Consider the following 14,735-nt stretch of genomic DNA (forward strand, 5'->3'; position numbering starts at 1 on the left):
TCCCCCAGACTTACCAATTGTTAATACTAGACTCTTAAATGGTATTTCATAAGGTTTCGAAAGGCTCAGATTGGTCTTATTCAATAATATTCTGGTCAGAAGTGGGACCCAAAGTTTTGAAATTCCATAAGGGGTTGGAGGGCTGTTCTCATAAGACAAGTAGCCAATTTTGAAATCTCAAGGTTCAGATAAGCATCTGAACTTTTGGATGCTTTTCTGAATCTTTTCAGTTTTCTCCATCATGAACAATAACAGCTAACACTTTTGTGGAGAGTGATCCATCTGAAATTGTAAAAGCACATGCCTGTCCATGAGGCAGATAAATTATATTCCAATTTTGCAGGTTGAGAAACTAAGGCACAGATGTTAAATGACTTGCCCGAAGTCCCACAATGAGTCAGTGGCAGAGCAAGGAACAGAACCAAGTCTAAGAATCCCTACTTCCCTATCTTAACAAGCACACTTTCCTTTTTGTTTATTTAGAACATTGTATATCTTTGTGTAAATTACCATGTGTCCCTGTTTTGTGACTCAATTTGTAGATCTTGTTGTCTTAAAAACCAGCTTAAATTTAAATAGCAAGTGCTGTGTGAAGAGATGCAGATAACTCATGAGTGTTTAATACATCCATATGATCAGAGAACTTTGTTTTGGGGTACCAAATTCTAAAGTATCCAATTGTCTAGCATTATGCTAAAACTATCATGATGTAGTGCAGAATTGACTGTCAAGTAATGGTAGTGCAGTGCATGCATTTCAGAGCTATGATGTTTGGTGGAAGAGAAGAACTGATGGTGGATACATTGTATAAAGTTGCATCTTAAGAAAAATGTCTCCTATTTTTAGGGTCTGTTTGCAATAGGAAATAACATGTTTTGCCAATGCTTGTCAACAGTAGGTTCCTTCTAGCCTCACTCATCTGGTTCTGAAAACTTTAGCTGTGAGTGTAGCTTCAACAAAATCACTTGGTTACCAAAAGTGTGATCAAGATCAAGTTTGACCAACACTGTTACATTTTGTGTAATGGTGAGAAAAATATTTTCTCCATCTTTGCTAGCAATTAATTAAATTAAATAAAAGTCATTGGGAAAACAGTTGCTGACAACTTTTGAAAGTAAAAGACCATTCTCTGGTGTCTGCCTTGATTAAAGAGCTTAGTAATGTATATTAGACAGTTCCAAGATACCCAGGTTAATTTTTTTTTTATTTATTGACTTATTTCTTTAATCTTCTAGAGATGTCTTCAGCTAGAGCCATATAATGAAGTATGCCAGTATATGAAAGGTCTCAGTCATGTTGCAATGGGGCAGTTTTATGAGGGCATAAAAGCTCAGACCAAGGTTATGTTAAATGATCCACTACCAGGCCAGAAGGCTAGCCCAGAGTACCTAAAAGTGAAATACCTGCGAGGTAAGTTACGATTGGGGGGAAAATGTCCTTTGACATAGGACTAAAATTGCATAAGTGTAAGAGTCACTTATGGAAAACTATTTTTAAGTAAGATGTATTTATACACCGAAGTGCTGTGTTGAGTGAGCTGTCTTCACAGGTGCCTTGACGTTTGTTTGTTCAGAGTTAAAAGCCAGGACCAGAAATCAAATTTGGGTCTTGGTTTAGTAGTAAAGGTAATTATGATTCCACTTAACTGGCCTGGACTTTTAACTATTTAGCTACGATGAAGTTTAACACTGATTAATTTACTAAGGTATTTATCTTAAATATCTTAACAAATATATACTCCTGTTTTAAATTCTTTTTTGGGGGTACGTAACTGTTGGCCGAGAACAAAAATAACACTTATTTGTATTGTTTTTCTTTACCTCCACAGAATATTCGCGATATTTGCATGCCCATCTTGATACCCCTCTTACTGAATATAATGTAGATACAGATCTCCCTGGAAACTTTAAGGACCATTGGGCCAAAAACCTTCCCTTTTTAATAGAAGACTATGAAGAACAGCCAGGATTGCAGCCACATATAAAGTAAGTGGTTTTTAGACAGACCATTTAGAGCATTCCTGGAAGGATTTTTTCAAAAAATGCACCTGAGGAGTAATTTATCACAAACGTTTAACAGTGCCTGAAGCCCACAGAAAATGTTGGGCACTTTCAAATTCAGAGGGGCTGCAAGTGCTTGATTTAGCTCAGTAAAAAAGAGATGGAATCAGAACTTGGTAAAAATAATCTTCTCTAGTTCCATGTAATTCAGTAAAGATAATTCAGGTTATACAGCCATGTTAACTGTTTTTGCTCTTTATTTTGTCTTGGAACTGGATTAGTAATTAGATTATACACCTCTACCCCGATATAACGTGGGTTTGCATACAACGCAGTAGAGCTCTGACATGCTGCTCTGAGCAGTGTGTTAAGGGTGCCGGGCGAGGGCCGAGGGGTTGGATAAGGAACAGAGGGTTTCGGGGGCGGTCAGGGGCTCCCCCCCAGGGTCTGGGGGGCAGGAGCTGTGGGAGGGCACTTTTGGGGACCCCGCAGTCCTAGAGTGGCCCGGGGGATTAGCAGGGGGCCGGGAGCAGTCTGCTGTGCTTCCCTCGTCCCAGACCCACCAGTGTTGCTCGGGGGAGGGGACTTGGGGGAAGGGATATGCCCCGCACTCACCAGCAGCAGTGGAAGTGGAGCAGCCCGGCCCTAGCCTGCTCCACTCAGCCAGTTCCCAGCCGCAGCGCTCCACTTCCCACCACAGGTGAGTACAGAGGGTGTCCTTTCCCAACCTCCCCGCGCTCACCTGCAGCAGGAAGCGGAGTGCCATGGCTGGGAGGTGGCAGAGTGGAGTGGGCTGGGGCTGCGTCGCTCCACTTCCCACTGCCAGTGAGTGCGAAGGGCAATCCTTTCCCGAACCTCCCTGCGCTCACCGATGGTGGGAAGCAGAGCAGCCCAGCCTGCTCCACTCTGCCAGCTCCCAGCTGCGGTGCTCCGCTTACCGCCACAGGTGAGTGCAGGAGGGGGCATCCTTTCCCCAGCCGCCCCGCACTCACCGATGGCGGGAAGCGGAGCGCCACGGCTGGGAGCTGGTGGAGTAGAGCAGGCTGAGGCTGGGCTACTCCTCTTCACACCGCTGCTGGTGAGTGCCTGTCTAGGGTGGGGGGTGATTGATAGGGGTCGGAGCAGTCAGGAGACAGGTGGGTTTGGGTAGGGGATGGGATCCTGGGGGTGATTAGGGATGGGGGTCTCTGGAGGGGTGGTCAGGGAACAAGGAACCGGGGGGGGGGGGCAAAGCAAGCTTGATATAACGTGGTCTTACCTATAACACAATGAGATTTTTTGTCTCCCGAGAACCACATTATATCGGGGTAGAGGTGTAGATCACTTTAGTTCTAGAGAAACTCAGGATGGACATCCATCCTAAGTGTAGAAAACTCAACTTAGAGTTTTCTTACTGTTGAGTATTTAAGATTTTTTTTTTAAGGGTATAATTTCTCAGTTTCTCGGACATTAGATATATTAATTGTAACTCTGAGTGAATGAAATTGTTGTTTACACTCCACCTCTAGAGTGGTAGTAATCAGTCACCAAAGCAAAAGCTTTATCAGATTAGGATTTAAAAGTTTAACTATCAGGGATGTAGACCTTTTCCCCACATGAGATTTTCTTTCTTTGAAAACTGGCCTTCAGTTTTACGGTCATTTCACACAACACGGCTTAGAAACTTGTCGTTTTGTAGGTATGGGCTCAAACCTCATTTCCTATGCATGCAAAACGTCTACTGACTTCAGTGGGAGTTCTGGAGAAGGAATTACAGAATCAGACCCCAGTTTGTTACTTCTCATGGGTTTTCTTTCATGCCATAGCTTTGATCCCTATGAAATTCAGGATTAATATACACTGAGGAGGTGACTCACTATAAAGCCTTTTGCAATAATTAAGTCTGATGGTGAAATACTGTTCCTGTTGAGATGAATGAGTTTTGCTATTTACTTCATTGGGGTCAGAATTTCACCTGGATTGTTTTGTGTGTGTATATACAACGTGTGTTTTTTGGTACTGCTTTTAATTTTTTTCTGGGCTTGTGTTACTGACCACCACAAATACAGATTGTTTTTAAGTTTTTTTCAGGAACCATCATGGAAGATGGTGGTTGATATTTACTTTGTGACATTTTTTTCTTCAAGGGATGTGCTATTTCAGAATTTTGAAAGCTATAAACCTGAAGTGCAAGAACTTGTATGTGTGGCTGATCGTCTGGGTTCACTGATGCAATATGAGACGCCAGGATTCCTTCCAAATAAGAGAATACACAGAGGTATGCGGGGGTCTTTCCACCTGGGAATGGAAATGAAAAATGTCGATGCTTGCTTTGATAGCACTTTGAGCTAATAAACTTAAGGCTATTTTACACTGGGTGCTTATATTGACATAATGACATCTCAGGGGTGTGCAAGATCCACATTCCTGAAGGGCGTAGCTTTGCCAACTGACTCTTGATGTAGACAGCACTAGGTTGATGAAGAATTCTTCCGTAGACCTAGCTACCAGTTATATGGGAGGTGCATTACCTACAGTGATGTAGCTGTAGTGGTTTAATTAAAAATATACTCTTAAAGTCATATGCAGTTGTAAAACCTTTTTCTTTACATTTCCATTAATCTGAAATGTATTAATCAAAAATGCGTAGATGTAAAATTTACAGATAACCACACTTTGTATCTTAATATGTACATATTTTCTGAGGCGGCATGGTCTAGCTCTGGACTGGAAGCCATGAGCTACTGGGTCTTAATACCAGCATTAACACTAGCTGCTTCTGTTCACTTGAACAGGTCTCTTAACTTGGCTGCTTCAGTTCCCCTCTGTAAAATAGAAAGTCTCTGAGTGGACTGACTGGTTCTGTATATTCTTTGTTGTTCAGCAATGGGGCTGGCTGCGTTGGAAGTAATGCAAGCCGTGCAGCGGACATGGGCAAACTCAAAAGTTCGAATGAATGGGAAAACCAGATTGATGCAATGGAGAGATATGTTTGACATTGCTGTGAAATGGCGAAGGTAATGCTTAAGAGAAGAGAGCTACTAAGCCTTACCTTGTGATATTGATGCAAGTTCCTGTTAGTGGAATTTAAGATAGACTGAACAGCTGCAGGCTTTGTACTAGAAGTGAAGGCAAATCTCTTCAGAATCTTAGCCCCTACTACTTTAACTGCATCCTCACTTATGGGCTGGTCCACTGTGCAGTGTTTGTAGGGATTTTCATAAAGGGATGTTTAACAACTGTTCATCCAAAGGATGAATACTCTATTGCAGGTTGAGATCTCCTTGGTCTGCGCTTGGCAGAGATTAGAGGCACTGCACTTTTTCACAAGATGATTTTGAAAAGCTAAAATAAATAAGTTGCTTTAAAGGAGACAGAGGGTAGTGGGATATAAATTCAGCTAGCAGAATAGAGATCGGTTATTGTAAAGTAATTTAGACTTTCTTCATATGCAGAGGACTCTTGTATTGTATTTTTTTCCATCAGTTAATCCATTTGGGGAGGGAAGTCCATTAAATAGTATGAACACTACTGAGTTAACTGTAGGAATCAAAAAGATTTGGTATGCAGAGCATGCTTTAAAGTTCCTTTTTATAAAGAAATGTCTGGGCTTTTTTTCTGAGCTTTGCACAGAAGAATAAAAACAAGCTGATATCTTGTGATGGCATGCATTGTTTTTAAATGGGAGCCTGGATCTAATCATCTTTCTAGCCTAGGCTTTCAATTTTACTTGTTCTCAATAAGGTAAAAATAACTTGAATAGTAAGCCTATTTTTGTTGTAAAAATTATTAACAAAATGTATACACTACATCTATTGTTATTTACAAAAATCTTACTTTTTTTTTCACCACTTCCTCCAACATACTGCCCCTTCCTGGGAGTTGCAATTCAGTTTGAAGAACTTTGTTCTAGATTACTATTTCAAATGCAGTCCAACTGATGACCAGAAGTTTCTGAGATATGGACAAGGCACAATAATTGTCACCCTTAGTAACAGTCTCAGCAGAGATATAAATGAGAATCAACTATTTCATTCTTTTTTGAATGATTGGCCCCTGGATGTCACTCTTAGCACATGTGTATGAGATTGGATTCCTTTAGTTCTTAGTTTCTGTTAGGGCCATGCCTGTGCTGTAAGCTGCCCACCCCATCCCACAAACACACCTGAGGGCAAAGGGCCCAGCTGTCTCTCAGTTCCTTCTTACCACCTGTGACGGCGAAATGAAACCCTTGTAATGTCCACTCTTTGCTCTGTGCGTTGCTAGTGTGAATTGGGATTATAGTTGGTAAAATGCATGTTGATTTAAAAAAATTGCTTTGTTAAGTAGTCCACATAGACTAGACACCCCAACCTCCAATACAGGGTTGCTAGCAACACGGCAGAAGCTAAATCACCAGAATTAATTGCTTATCCCTTGTGTGATGTTTTGATGTCTATGAATGATGAGTACTCTCAGTGCCTACTCTTCCTAGGAGAGGGACTCATTCCTGGGTGATGTTCTGTATATTGCTCCTTTTGTGCATGCACTTAGAGCTAGAGCAGCCTGCTGGAAGCTGTTCCTCCTTGAGAAATTGATACAAGTCTCCTCTGACTCAGAGAGGAAAGCTACTGCCCAGCCTCAGACATCTGTAAGTCTTGCTCCATTAGTGCCCTGATGAGCTGAGAATTCAGTCCAAGTTTTTAGGCCACATCTACTCAAAGGCCCCATTTGTCTGCCATTATTCTGGTATTGATGTCCTCTGGTGGGCAGGAAAGAACATTGGTTTTAGGGATGAGCAAAGCGCAGGTCACCATCTCGGGTGCCTAGTAAGTTGAGGCACAAGAGTCGTCATGCTTCTGATTTGTGTTGGGCTCCATGTAGGTCCTGGGCTACACTATTGGGGGGATTCGAACTAAGATACACAAATTCATCTACGCTGTTTGCATAGCTGAAGTCCAAGTATCTTAGTTCGACTTACCTGGCCATCGTCATGGCAGCAGGTCGACTGCCGTGGCTCCCCCGTCGACTCCACTTACTACTCCTGCCAAGGTGGAGTACGGGCGTTGATTAGCGGATCAATTTATTGCGTCCAGACGAGATGCGATAAATCGATCCTCAATACATCGAACACTACCCGCCGATCCAGTGAGTAGTATAGATGTACCCTAAGAGCTAGAAGCCTGTTAAGGCCCCTTCTGCTTCCCAGGTACTGACCACTAAGAGAGCAGAAGTGGTACCTACTAAATATGTGGACTGCACTTCTCTTTGTATCAACCTTACCACTGAGCACCTTGGAACATAGTCTTGGCACTAAGCGCATCAGAACTAGAAGCCTGGTACCTTCCACCTCAGTCCTGGTTGCCTTGAAACAGTGTCCAGCAGTACCTGCTACCTTGCTACCAGCTATCTTGGTACTAAAGCATACATGGTGCCAAATGGATTTGGTGCTGGAGTCACCTTTCCTTAAGAGATTGATGGTGGGGATCTCCAAACCACCAGCTTCAGAGTTACCAGAATATCAGGCTAAGGAGGTATTCCTGGTACTGACCTTTCTTTCAGAGGCAGGGCAGTCCCGGTAGAATGGCCCTTTCCTTTGGAGGAAGTATATTATTATTACTACTACTACTACTTCTCGACTTCTGAACATTGTAGGAACTCATCTCCCACCCATCTGCTCTCAACTCCCTGGATAGCACAGTGGGAATCTGGAAGATATTCTAAAAAAGATTCCATGAGAGTAGCAGAAAGAGATCTGGGAGAGATAGCAATGAGAGAGGTCATTATAGCTTCACTACCTGGGGATTCCCAGGGAGTTCTAGGCAACAAGCAAGGATTTACCATTTGAGGGCAACAAACTTTGGCCCTCCACTCCTTTAAAGACCTACGGGTAACTCTGTACTCTCTGGGCCTCTTCTTTTTGGGGCAGGAAAAAAAGGTAAAAAAGTCAGAACCCTTATTCAGAAAGCACTTCTCTGTCCAATATTGTCATCAGCCACAGAGGACTTTAGAGCTACAGAGGAAGAAAGAGAGTCCACTGGAGATGGCCCTCTGACTAGTCTTCTGCTGCCCCTCAATCTGAGGCTTCCACCGATCAATTTCAGAATCTTGGTAGAACCATCAGAGGATACTTTAGACCCCTCCCCGCCCTTTCCACATCAACATAGCAACTGTCTGTTTTATTTCCAGGAAGGTTGGGCTCAAACCATCTTGGACCAGTGGGTCCTACAACTGGAAGCAGTGGAGGAAGTGCCCTTAGAATTTAGGGGCAGACATTTTTATTCCCGTTACTTTCTTATTCCAAAGAACCATTAGTTGGTGACCCATCCTGGATTTTCAATATACCAACAACTTCATTTGCTGTTTCAAATTCAGGATGTTCATTTGGCCTCCATAATTTTCTTGTTAGATCCTCAAGGCTGGTTTGCAGCTCTTGACATGCAAAATGCCTGTTTCCATACATTCATTCATCCAGCCCGCTAGATATACCTCTAATTCCTGGTAGAAACATCTCACTAAGGCCTGGTCTACACTGGGGGGGATCGATCTAAGATACACAACTTCAGCTATGAGAATAGCATAGCTGAAGTCGACATATCTTAGATCGAATTAAAATTACTTACTTCGCATCCTCGCAGTGCTGGATTGATGGCTGCAGCTCCCCCATCGACTTTGCTTCCACTCTTGCACTGCTGGAGTTCAGCAGTCGACGGGAGAGCGATCGGGGATCGATTTATCGCGTCTACACTACATGCAATAAATAGATCCCCAATAGATTGATTGCTAGCCGCTGATCTGGTGGGTAGTGTAGACGTACCACTTATGACCACTGTGGCATCGCTGTAGTATCTGAACATATGAGGATAAATACATTAAAGACTGACAACACGCACATGAGGTAGGGAAGTGCTGTTATCTCCATTTTATAGACGAGGAACCAAGGCACAGAGAAACTAATTGACTTGCCCAAGATCACACAGGAAATCTGGCAGAGGAGGGAGTTAAATTTAGGTCCCCTAATTCCTAGGCTACTGCCCTAAACACTGGACCATCTATCAGTGAGTCAATCACTACCAGTACAGAGTTCCGCTTTTTAGTTTTCCATGGCACTGAGGATACTCATCAAGTACTACTACAGACTCTGGCTAAAGAACTGAGAGACAATGAGGAGGGAAGCATGAGGACATCTAGGGCACTGACATGACTCGAATCAATATTGCTGGCTAGAAGAGTCCCGTCTCATGCACATGCTCACTAAAAGCTGGAAGTCGTGTGGAGAATACATGCAGAAGAACCAGTTACTGTGTGTTTGTAACTATTCTTTATACTAAAGTATTGCCTAGAGGCAAGACCGGCGCTAGGGGTTTGAGTGGCCTAGGCGGACGGCAATTTCGCCGCCCTGCGCACTGGTCCTGCTGCTCCAGTGGAGCTGCCGCAGTGGTGCCTGCGGGCGGTCCACCGGAGTCGCGCAAGGAGCCAACCGTCCGCCCGCCCGCCCGCAGGCACGACTGCGGCAGCTCCACCGGAGCCACGGGACCAGCGGACCCTCTGCAAGAACCACTGCGGCAGCTCCACCGGAGCCGCCTGCTGCCCCCTCTGGCAAAACGGCACCCACCAATTATTCTGGCACCCTAGGCAATTGCCTAAGCTGCCTAAATGGTAGCGCCGGCCCTGCCTAGAGGCCTTAACCAAGTCAGGACCCCATTGTGCTAGACTCTGTACAGACATGAAGTAAAAAGACAGTACCTATCCAAGAGAAGTTAGTCTAAAAGACAAGATGTATAACATGAGTGAAACAAGTGGGAGAGGGGGGATGTAGTAACAATATGAAAAGGTTTTTATCCTAGACTGGCGATTGTGCACAATTATTAGGTGTAACAAGCTAATCAGTAGCAATAATCTGTTACTGTTCTTAAATGTAAATCTACCCCAAATAATATTTGAAGCATACCTGTCGGGCAATATTGGGGAAGCTTGCCTTCCCACCACCTGTGCTCCACCCGTTCTTCGGATAAATGGAGGACTTTGCTCTTGAGCTAGTGCCCCCATTTTAGCAGCCCTACCTGAGAAAAGATAGGGAAGTAAAGTTACTGTCCTCTCTTTCTTATAGGAAGTGATTCTCAGATACCAGAGGAGGATACAAGTTGCTAGGTTAATGTGTTTAAAAGTTTCTGTGGGTTCATTTTTTCCTGAAAATATTCTTGTTTTCCCTTTTGTATTAGGTGGTTAAAGAGCTATGAAATATTGCAGGATATATTGCAGCGATTTACTCTGCTAACAAAGAGCTAACTGTTTCAAACTGTCTAGCTGCATTAGTGAGAATTTTATGAACTGCTTTCTTCCTGTTACCGAAGCTGATACACATTTCAGTTTAAAAAAAAAAAATAAAAATTCAGCATCCTGTTTTATGATCTCTGAATTAAAGCTTTGCTTGAAGGCATTGATGCATGAACCAGCTTCTCAGACCCATAGGTTACATCAGATGGCAGCACAGGTTGGCAGTTATGTTTAAGATGGAACTTCAGAAATTTCATATCTGATATTTTCTTGATTTAAAATATGACCCGTAATAAGACTTCTTTAGGTGCACAAATTTTAACAGGGTATTTCTTTGTAGGATAGCTGATCCAGACCAGCCCGTGCTTTGGTTAGACCAAATGCCAGCTCGAAGTCTTAGTAGAGGCTTTAATAACCACATCAATCTAATCAGGTATGAAGTTTTCGCCTAATCTTGTTTGCATTAGGAATTGTGCTAAAATATGTAGGCTGTTAATGAGCTATTATAGCTGACCACGTTCAGTGTGTACATACTATGAAATGTCTAACATTTTGACTGTTTTGTTTTTAATTCTAGTAGAGCTTTTGTTAATTTTTCCACTCGTTAAAAACAACTTATCTCTCGTGGATTTTTTCACCCCCTTCTTTTTTTTTAATCTAATGTTTTCCATTGTCTTTATTTTGTGGAGAGATAAATGTGTCCCAAAAGATAACTTTTCATTCTAGTTTTTAATTCTCAAATTAAAATGTCTATTTCATATACTTAAGATTAAACCCACTGTCGTTGATGTATTTTCCACAAATGCTACTCCCAGAAGGCAATACTGCCAGCTGTAATTGCACAGTACTAGGCAATCTGTGTTTCCTACTTTGTAACCATCATCCATTAGTAGTATTTAGAGGAAATGTTTCATCATGGAAAGGTTAAAGACGCAGGTGTCAAAATAGCTAAGAAACTGAAAGCTAACTGCAGTTTCAGAAAAAGGTTCAAATTTGAAAAATTCAAATCATTGTTGTACGTTCCTTCTTCTTTTCATAAAAAAAGATTCTGTATAGCAAGCATTACAGCTCCACCTACCACAAAGCAATGGAGAAAGGAGAGACATGTAGCAAAATCACTGTCAATCACAAATGGAGAGTGTATGTAGCCATGCTCCCATCTTCCTTTATGGGAAGCAGAATCCCCATTTAGTCCTGCTACTTTTATTTCTAATCCTGTTTTTCAGTGTTACTCAAAAAGAAAAAAATTAGAAAAAGATCTTTCTAAAAATATTTTACAGAAAGAATTACTGATGTTTAAAGCTCTTAGTGCACAGGATGATGATGATCTCTCTCTTGCTCTCTTTTGGCAACTCCAACCATTTCCCATTCCACTGAATGGAGCCCAGCAGTCTGACGTTTTCTCTGGGATATGTAAGTGCAGGTTTGGCTGAAACTCTGATGTAGCTCGGTAACTGCCTTGTAGGGCCAGATACATTAGCTGTTTCCAGCTCTTCAGGGACAATGTTGTGCTCAGACTTCTGTATTCTTCCTATCAAATTAAATTCTGCTTCTTGGGCCCCAGTCTTCTCTTGACTTTTGCTTTATCGTCTTCTCTCTCCCATTAAAGATGTAGCAGAATCCAAACACTTCATAAAGTGTGGAGGGCAACCCCTACCTCAGCCCATAACTCATTACCTGTTTTTTCCCTCAATATGGGAGATAGAGGGAGAAGTGGAGCTTGAACCTCCAGTTTTGGCTTGCATCATCAGCAGAAAAAAGATAACTCTAAGATATGCCCTACTCTTGCTAGTGTTATTAATAGTGAGGAAAGAGTGATTACTTTGCAAAGGCATTTCTCTGTCCCTGGCCTTCAGTTCAGTAACTCTGCTTGTCTCTCAGTAATCTAAATATTTCTTATGCCTTTCTCTCATCAGATGACACTAGCAATCCTATAGTTTGATGTTCCAACAAGTCTAGTGAGTCCCTGTGAGATGTCTAGGCTATACTTGTACTGAAATGAGTTACTGTCTCTTCAAAAGGTGCAGGACCAGATTGAATCAATTTCTGACCTTTCCTTTTGGACAGACCTGTGCTCCTTGGGTCTGTACCATGGCTTGAATAATACTGATAGTGTTTTCTTGACAGAAAGATTGTAATCCAGGTAGGGATATTAATCAGTTTGCAAGGGCCTAAATCTTCCCAGACTAGTGAACCTTCATGCTTCCCCATCACAAGTTTTGACTGTATCCTTTCAGAGTCCAAGAGCCCACTTTTTCCTTTGCACACTACTGAATTCCTTTCTGAGAATAACCATTAATCTGGGATTGAATGAGGCAGCTGGAGAGAGTAGTAGGTAGTGGTACTCTCCCAAGCTCTGCCTTCCATCCATTCATGACATCAAAATGAGATATCACTTGCAATAGATTGTGCAAATCTGCACAAATAGGATAATCCCTTCTTGTGTGCTTTAATCAGCCATGAAGTAGCTTTGAAATACTGCTAATTCATATATCATAACTAGGCTTCAGAATGAAAACCTTGTTGAGCCGAATGGGATCATTTCACACCTCTGGGCTGTTGTTTCAGGCAGACTTAAGCATTGGTTTATGGGAAGTTTATATTCTGAAGGCTATTTTCACAGCCATAAAGACTAGAGGCTTAATCTTTATCAAGCTTGAATTCTTGAGCACAAAATAGCAGGCTCAAAAAAGTAGTGCTAATTTGGAGAGCTGCATGAACTAGCCCAATTTGATTTCTTTATATGGTAGTTAGATTAACCAAAAAATTATGTAGATGGTTTCAAGGAGTACCAAGAGAAGTAAGTTTGATTATGTGCAGTAGAGCCCATAGTAGACTGCTGGGAAGCTGGAGGTGAACCAAAATTATATCTTTTTTTCACATTTTGATTTGCAGGATAAAGTACTTGTTCTCTTGGGAGTGGGGAAAGGGGTTTGGAAACTTATCTCTACTCACTTTATTCCCTTGCATAGTTATGAAAGATCAGGTCAGATGGTGCTCAGCCTAGTCTCATAGAATCCCTTTGTCCCATACTGTCACCTATTGTTTCTGTACATATAGTCCTTTTGTTTGGTCCGTGCTAATGATACCTTCTTTGTCTGGGACTCCTTTATGCAAGGTCCAATTCCATTCAACAGTTCTTACTACTTGAGTCTGGCATCTTGGAGGATGATAAATGATGGTTTCTGCATTAGATTTTTCCTTGTAGAGGCTTAATGTCTGGAGAGTACCAGAAAACTTTCTACCATAGTCTTTTAGTCACTCTAATTTGGAACATTTCTATTGGGTGGTCCTTTGGGAACACTTCAAGTGTTTACAAAGTCTTTTTACTTGATTTTCTTGGAGTTCTGTAAGGGTCTAGGGCTTAGCATTCTTAAAATGCAGATATTAAGCTGCCGTTTCTGCCCTTCTGAGTCAGTATAAGAATGCCTTTGGCTCACCTCCATCCTGTTATAAGGTTATAAGTTATCAGATATCACTTTGCCTTTTTGAAAGTCTAAACTTTTGCTTTCATGGGCAAAACAAGGATTTGAGACCTGTTCTGACTGAGGAAAGCTGTCAGTATTCCTCCAAATATATGCTGAGACACCCACTACTGCTATCTGTTCTTGGGCATTCTAAAGAGGAGGCAGTTCCTATCAAGTAGAGGGAGTTGAGGAACAACAAACAACTCCTGAGTCACTACCTGATGTCTTTCCTTATTCATTACCACTTCTCACTGGCTAGATCCAACATCCTTTTAGGCTGACTTTGATATCAGAGTTCTCCAAGCTACCATTCAAGGAAATCCTGTTTTCTTATTTTTACTCCTTCATACTTCTGCCTGTTGTACAGAAAGCTTTTGTGTAGGATGGAATAAGATGGGACGTACAACAAGGACTAATTGTTTCAGTAATTGTTTATCATCCATTCTCTTTCCCTTTCTTTTCCAACATACACACTTCAGTATTCTAATTCTGATCAGTGTTTATTCCCATTGAGGTAAATTAAAAGCAGTGGGACTGTGTGAGTAGTAAGGTGTGCAGCACAAAATGAGTTAAGGTGCTAGAATCAAGCCCTGAATAACTATAGAGAGAGGATAGAGACTGGCCATAAACATCTCCTATGATTGACAGTGGTTTTTGCCTCCTGGAGTATGTAGCTGTAACATTTTGCTATATAAAATCTTATTTTGTAGACTGGAGAACAGGAAGGATTCCTGCAAATGCAATAATGGTATGTAATGTTCCCGTTGAAGGCATTACGTATGGCTACAATCCTGACAGGACTCTCTTGAGAGTTTACAGGCTCATACCTAATGTTCAAGGAAGAAGGCACCAAGTCAGCTGTTTGTTTGCTTGTGAACTGCTGGTTAAATATTTAATTTCCTGGAAGAGCAGTAGAGTACTGTATTTAGATCGCAACTAGAAATGAAAGTGTTCTTGAAAATGTCCTGGAGTTTGAAACATCTTGTGTCTTTCTGTATGGAACCGTGTTTTAAAGTTATTATACTCCACTCAT

The 14,735-nt window shown here is 41.9% G+C and overlaps 1 protein-coding gene across 7 annotated transcripts in view; it reads left to right on the top strand.

The window, feature by feature from the left end:
* The window catches only part of TTC13 (tetratricopeptide repeat domain 13), an 80,012-nt gene that overhangs the window by 44,637 nt on the left and 20,640 nt on the right, over nucleotides 1-14,735 (top strand). For all 7 annotated transcript variants that reach the window (XR_003999662.1, XM_030556846.1, XM_030556847.1 and 4 more), the window contains 5 exons: nucleotides 1,236-1,410; nucleotides 1,829-1,985; nucleotides 4,127-4,257; nucleotides 4,864-4,996; nucleotides 10,576-10,668. Coding sequence is in view for 6 of the 7 variants with exons in the window: in XM_030556846.1 (XP_030412706.1) it covers nucleotides 1,236-1,410; nucleotides 1,829-1,985; nucleotides 4,127-4,257; nucleotides 4,864-4,996; nucleotides 10,576-10,668 (689 nt within the window). In the remaining variant the exon portion in view is untranslated. The remainder of the gene's footprint in view (nucleotides 1-1,235; nucleotides 1,411-1,828; nucleotides 1,986-4,126; nucleotides 4,258-4,863; nucleotides 4,997-10,575; nucleotides 10,669-14,735) is intronic.

This window comes from Gopherus evgoodei, chromosome 3 (assembly GCF_007399415.2).
Source record: "Gopherus evgoodei ecotype Sinaloan lineage chromosome 3, rGopEvg1_v1.p, whole genome shotgun sequence".
Taxonomy (NCBI): domain Eukaryota; kingdom Metazoa; phylum Chordata; order Testudines; family Testudinidae; genus Gopherus; species Gopherus evgoodei.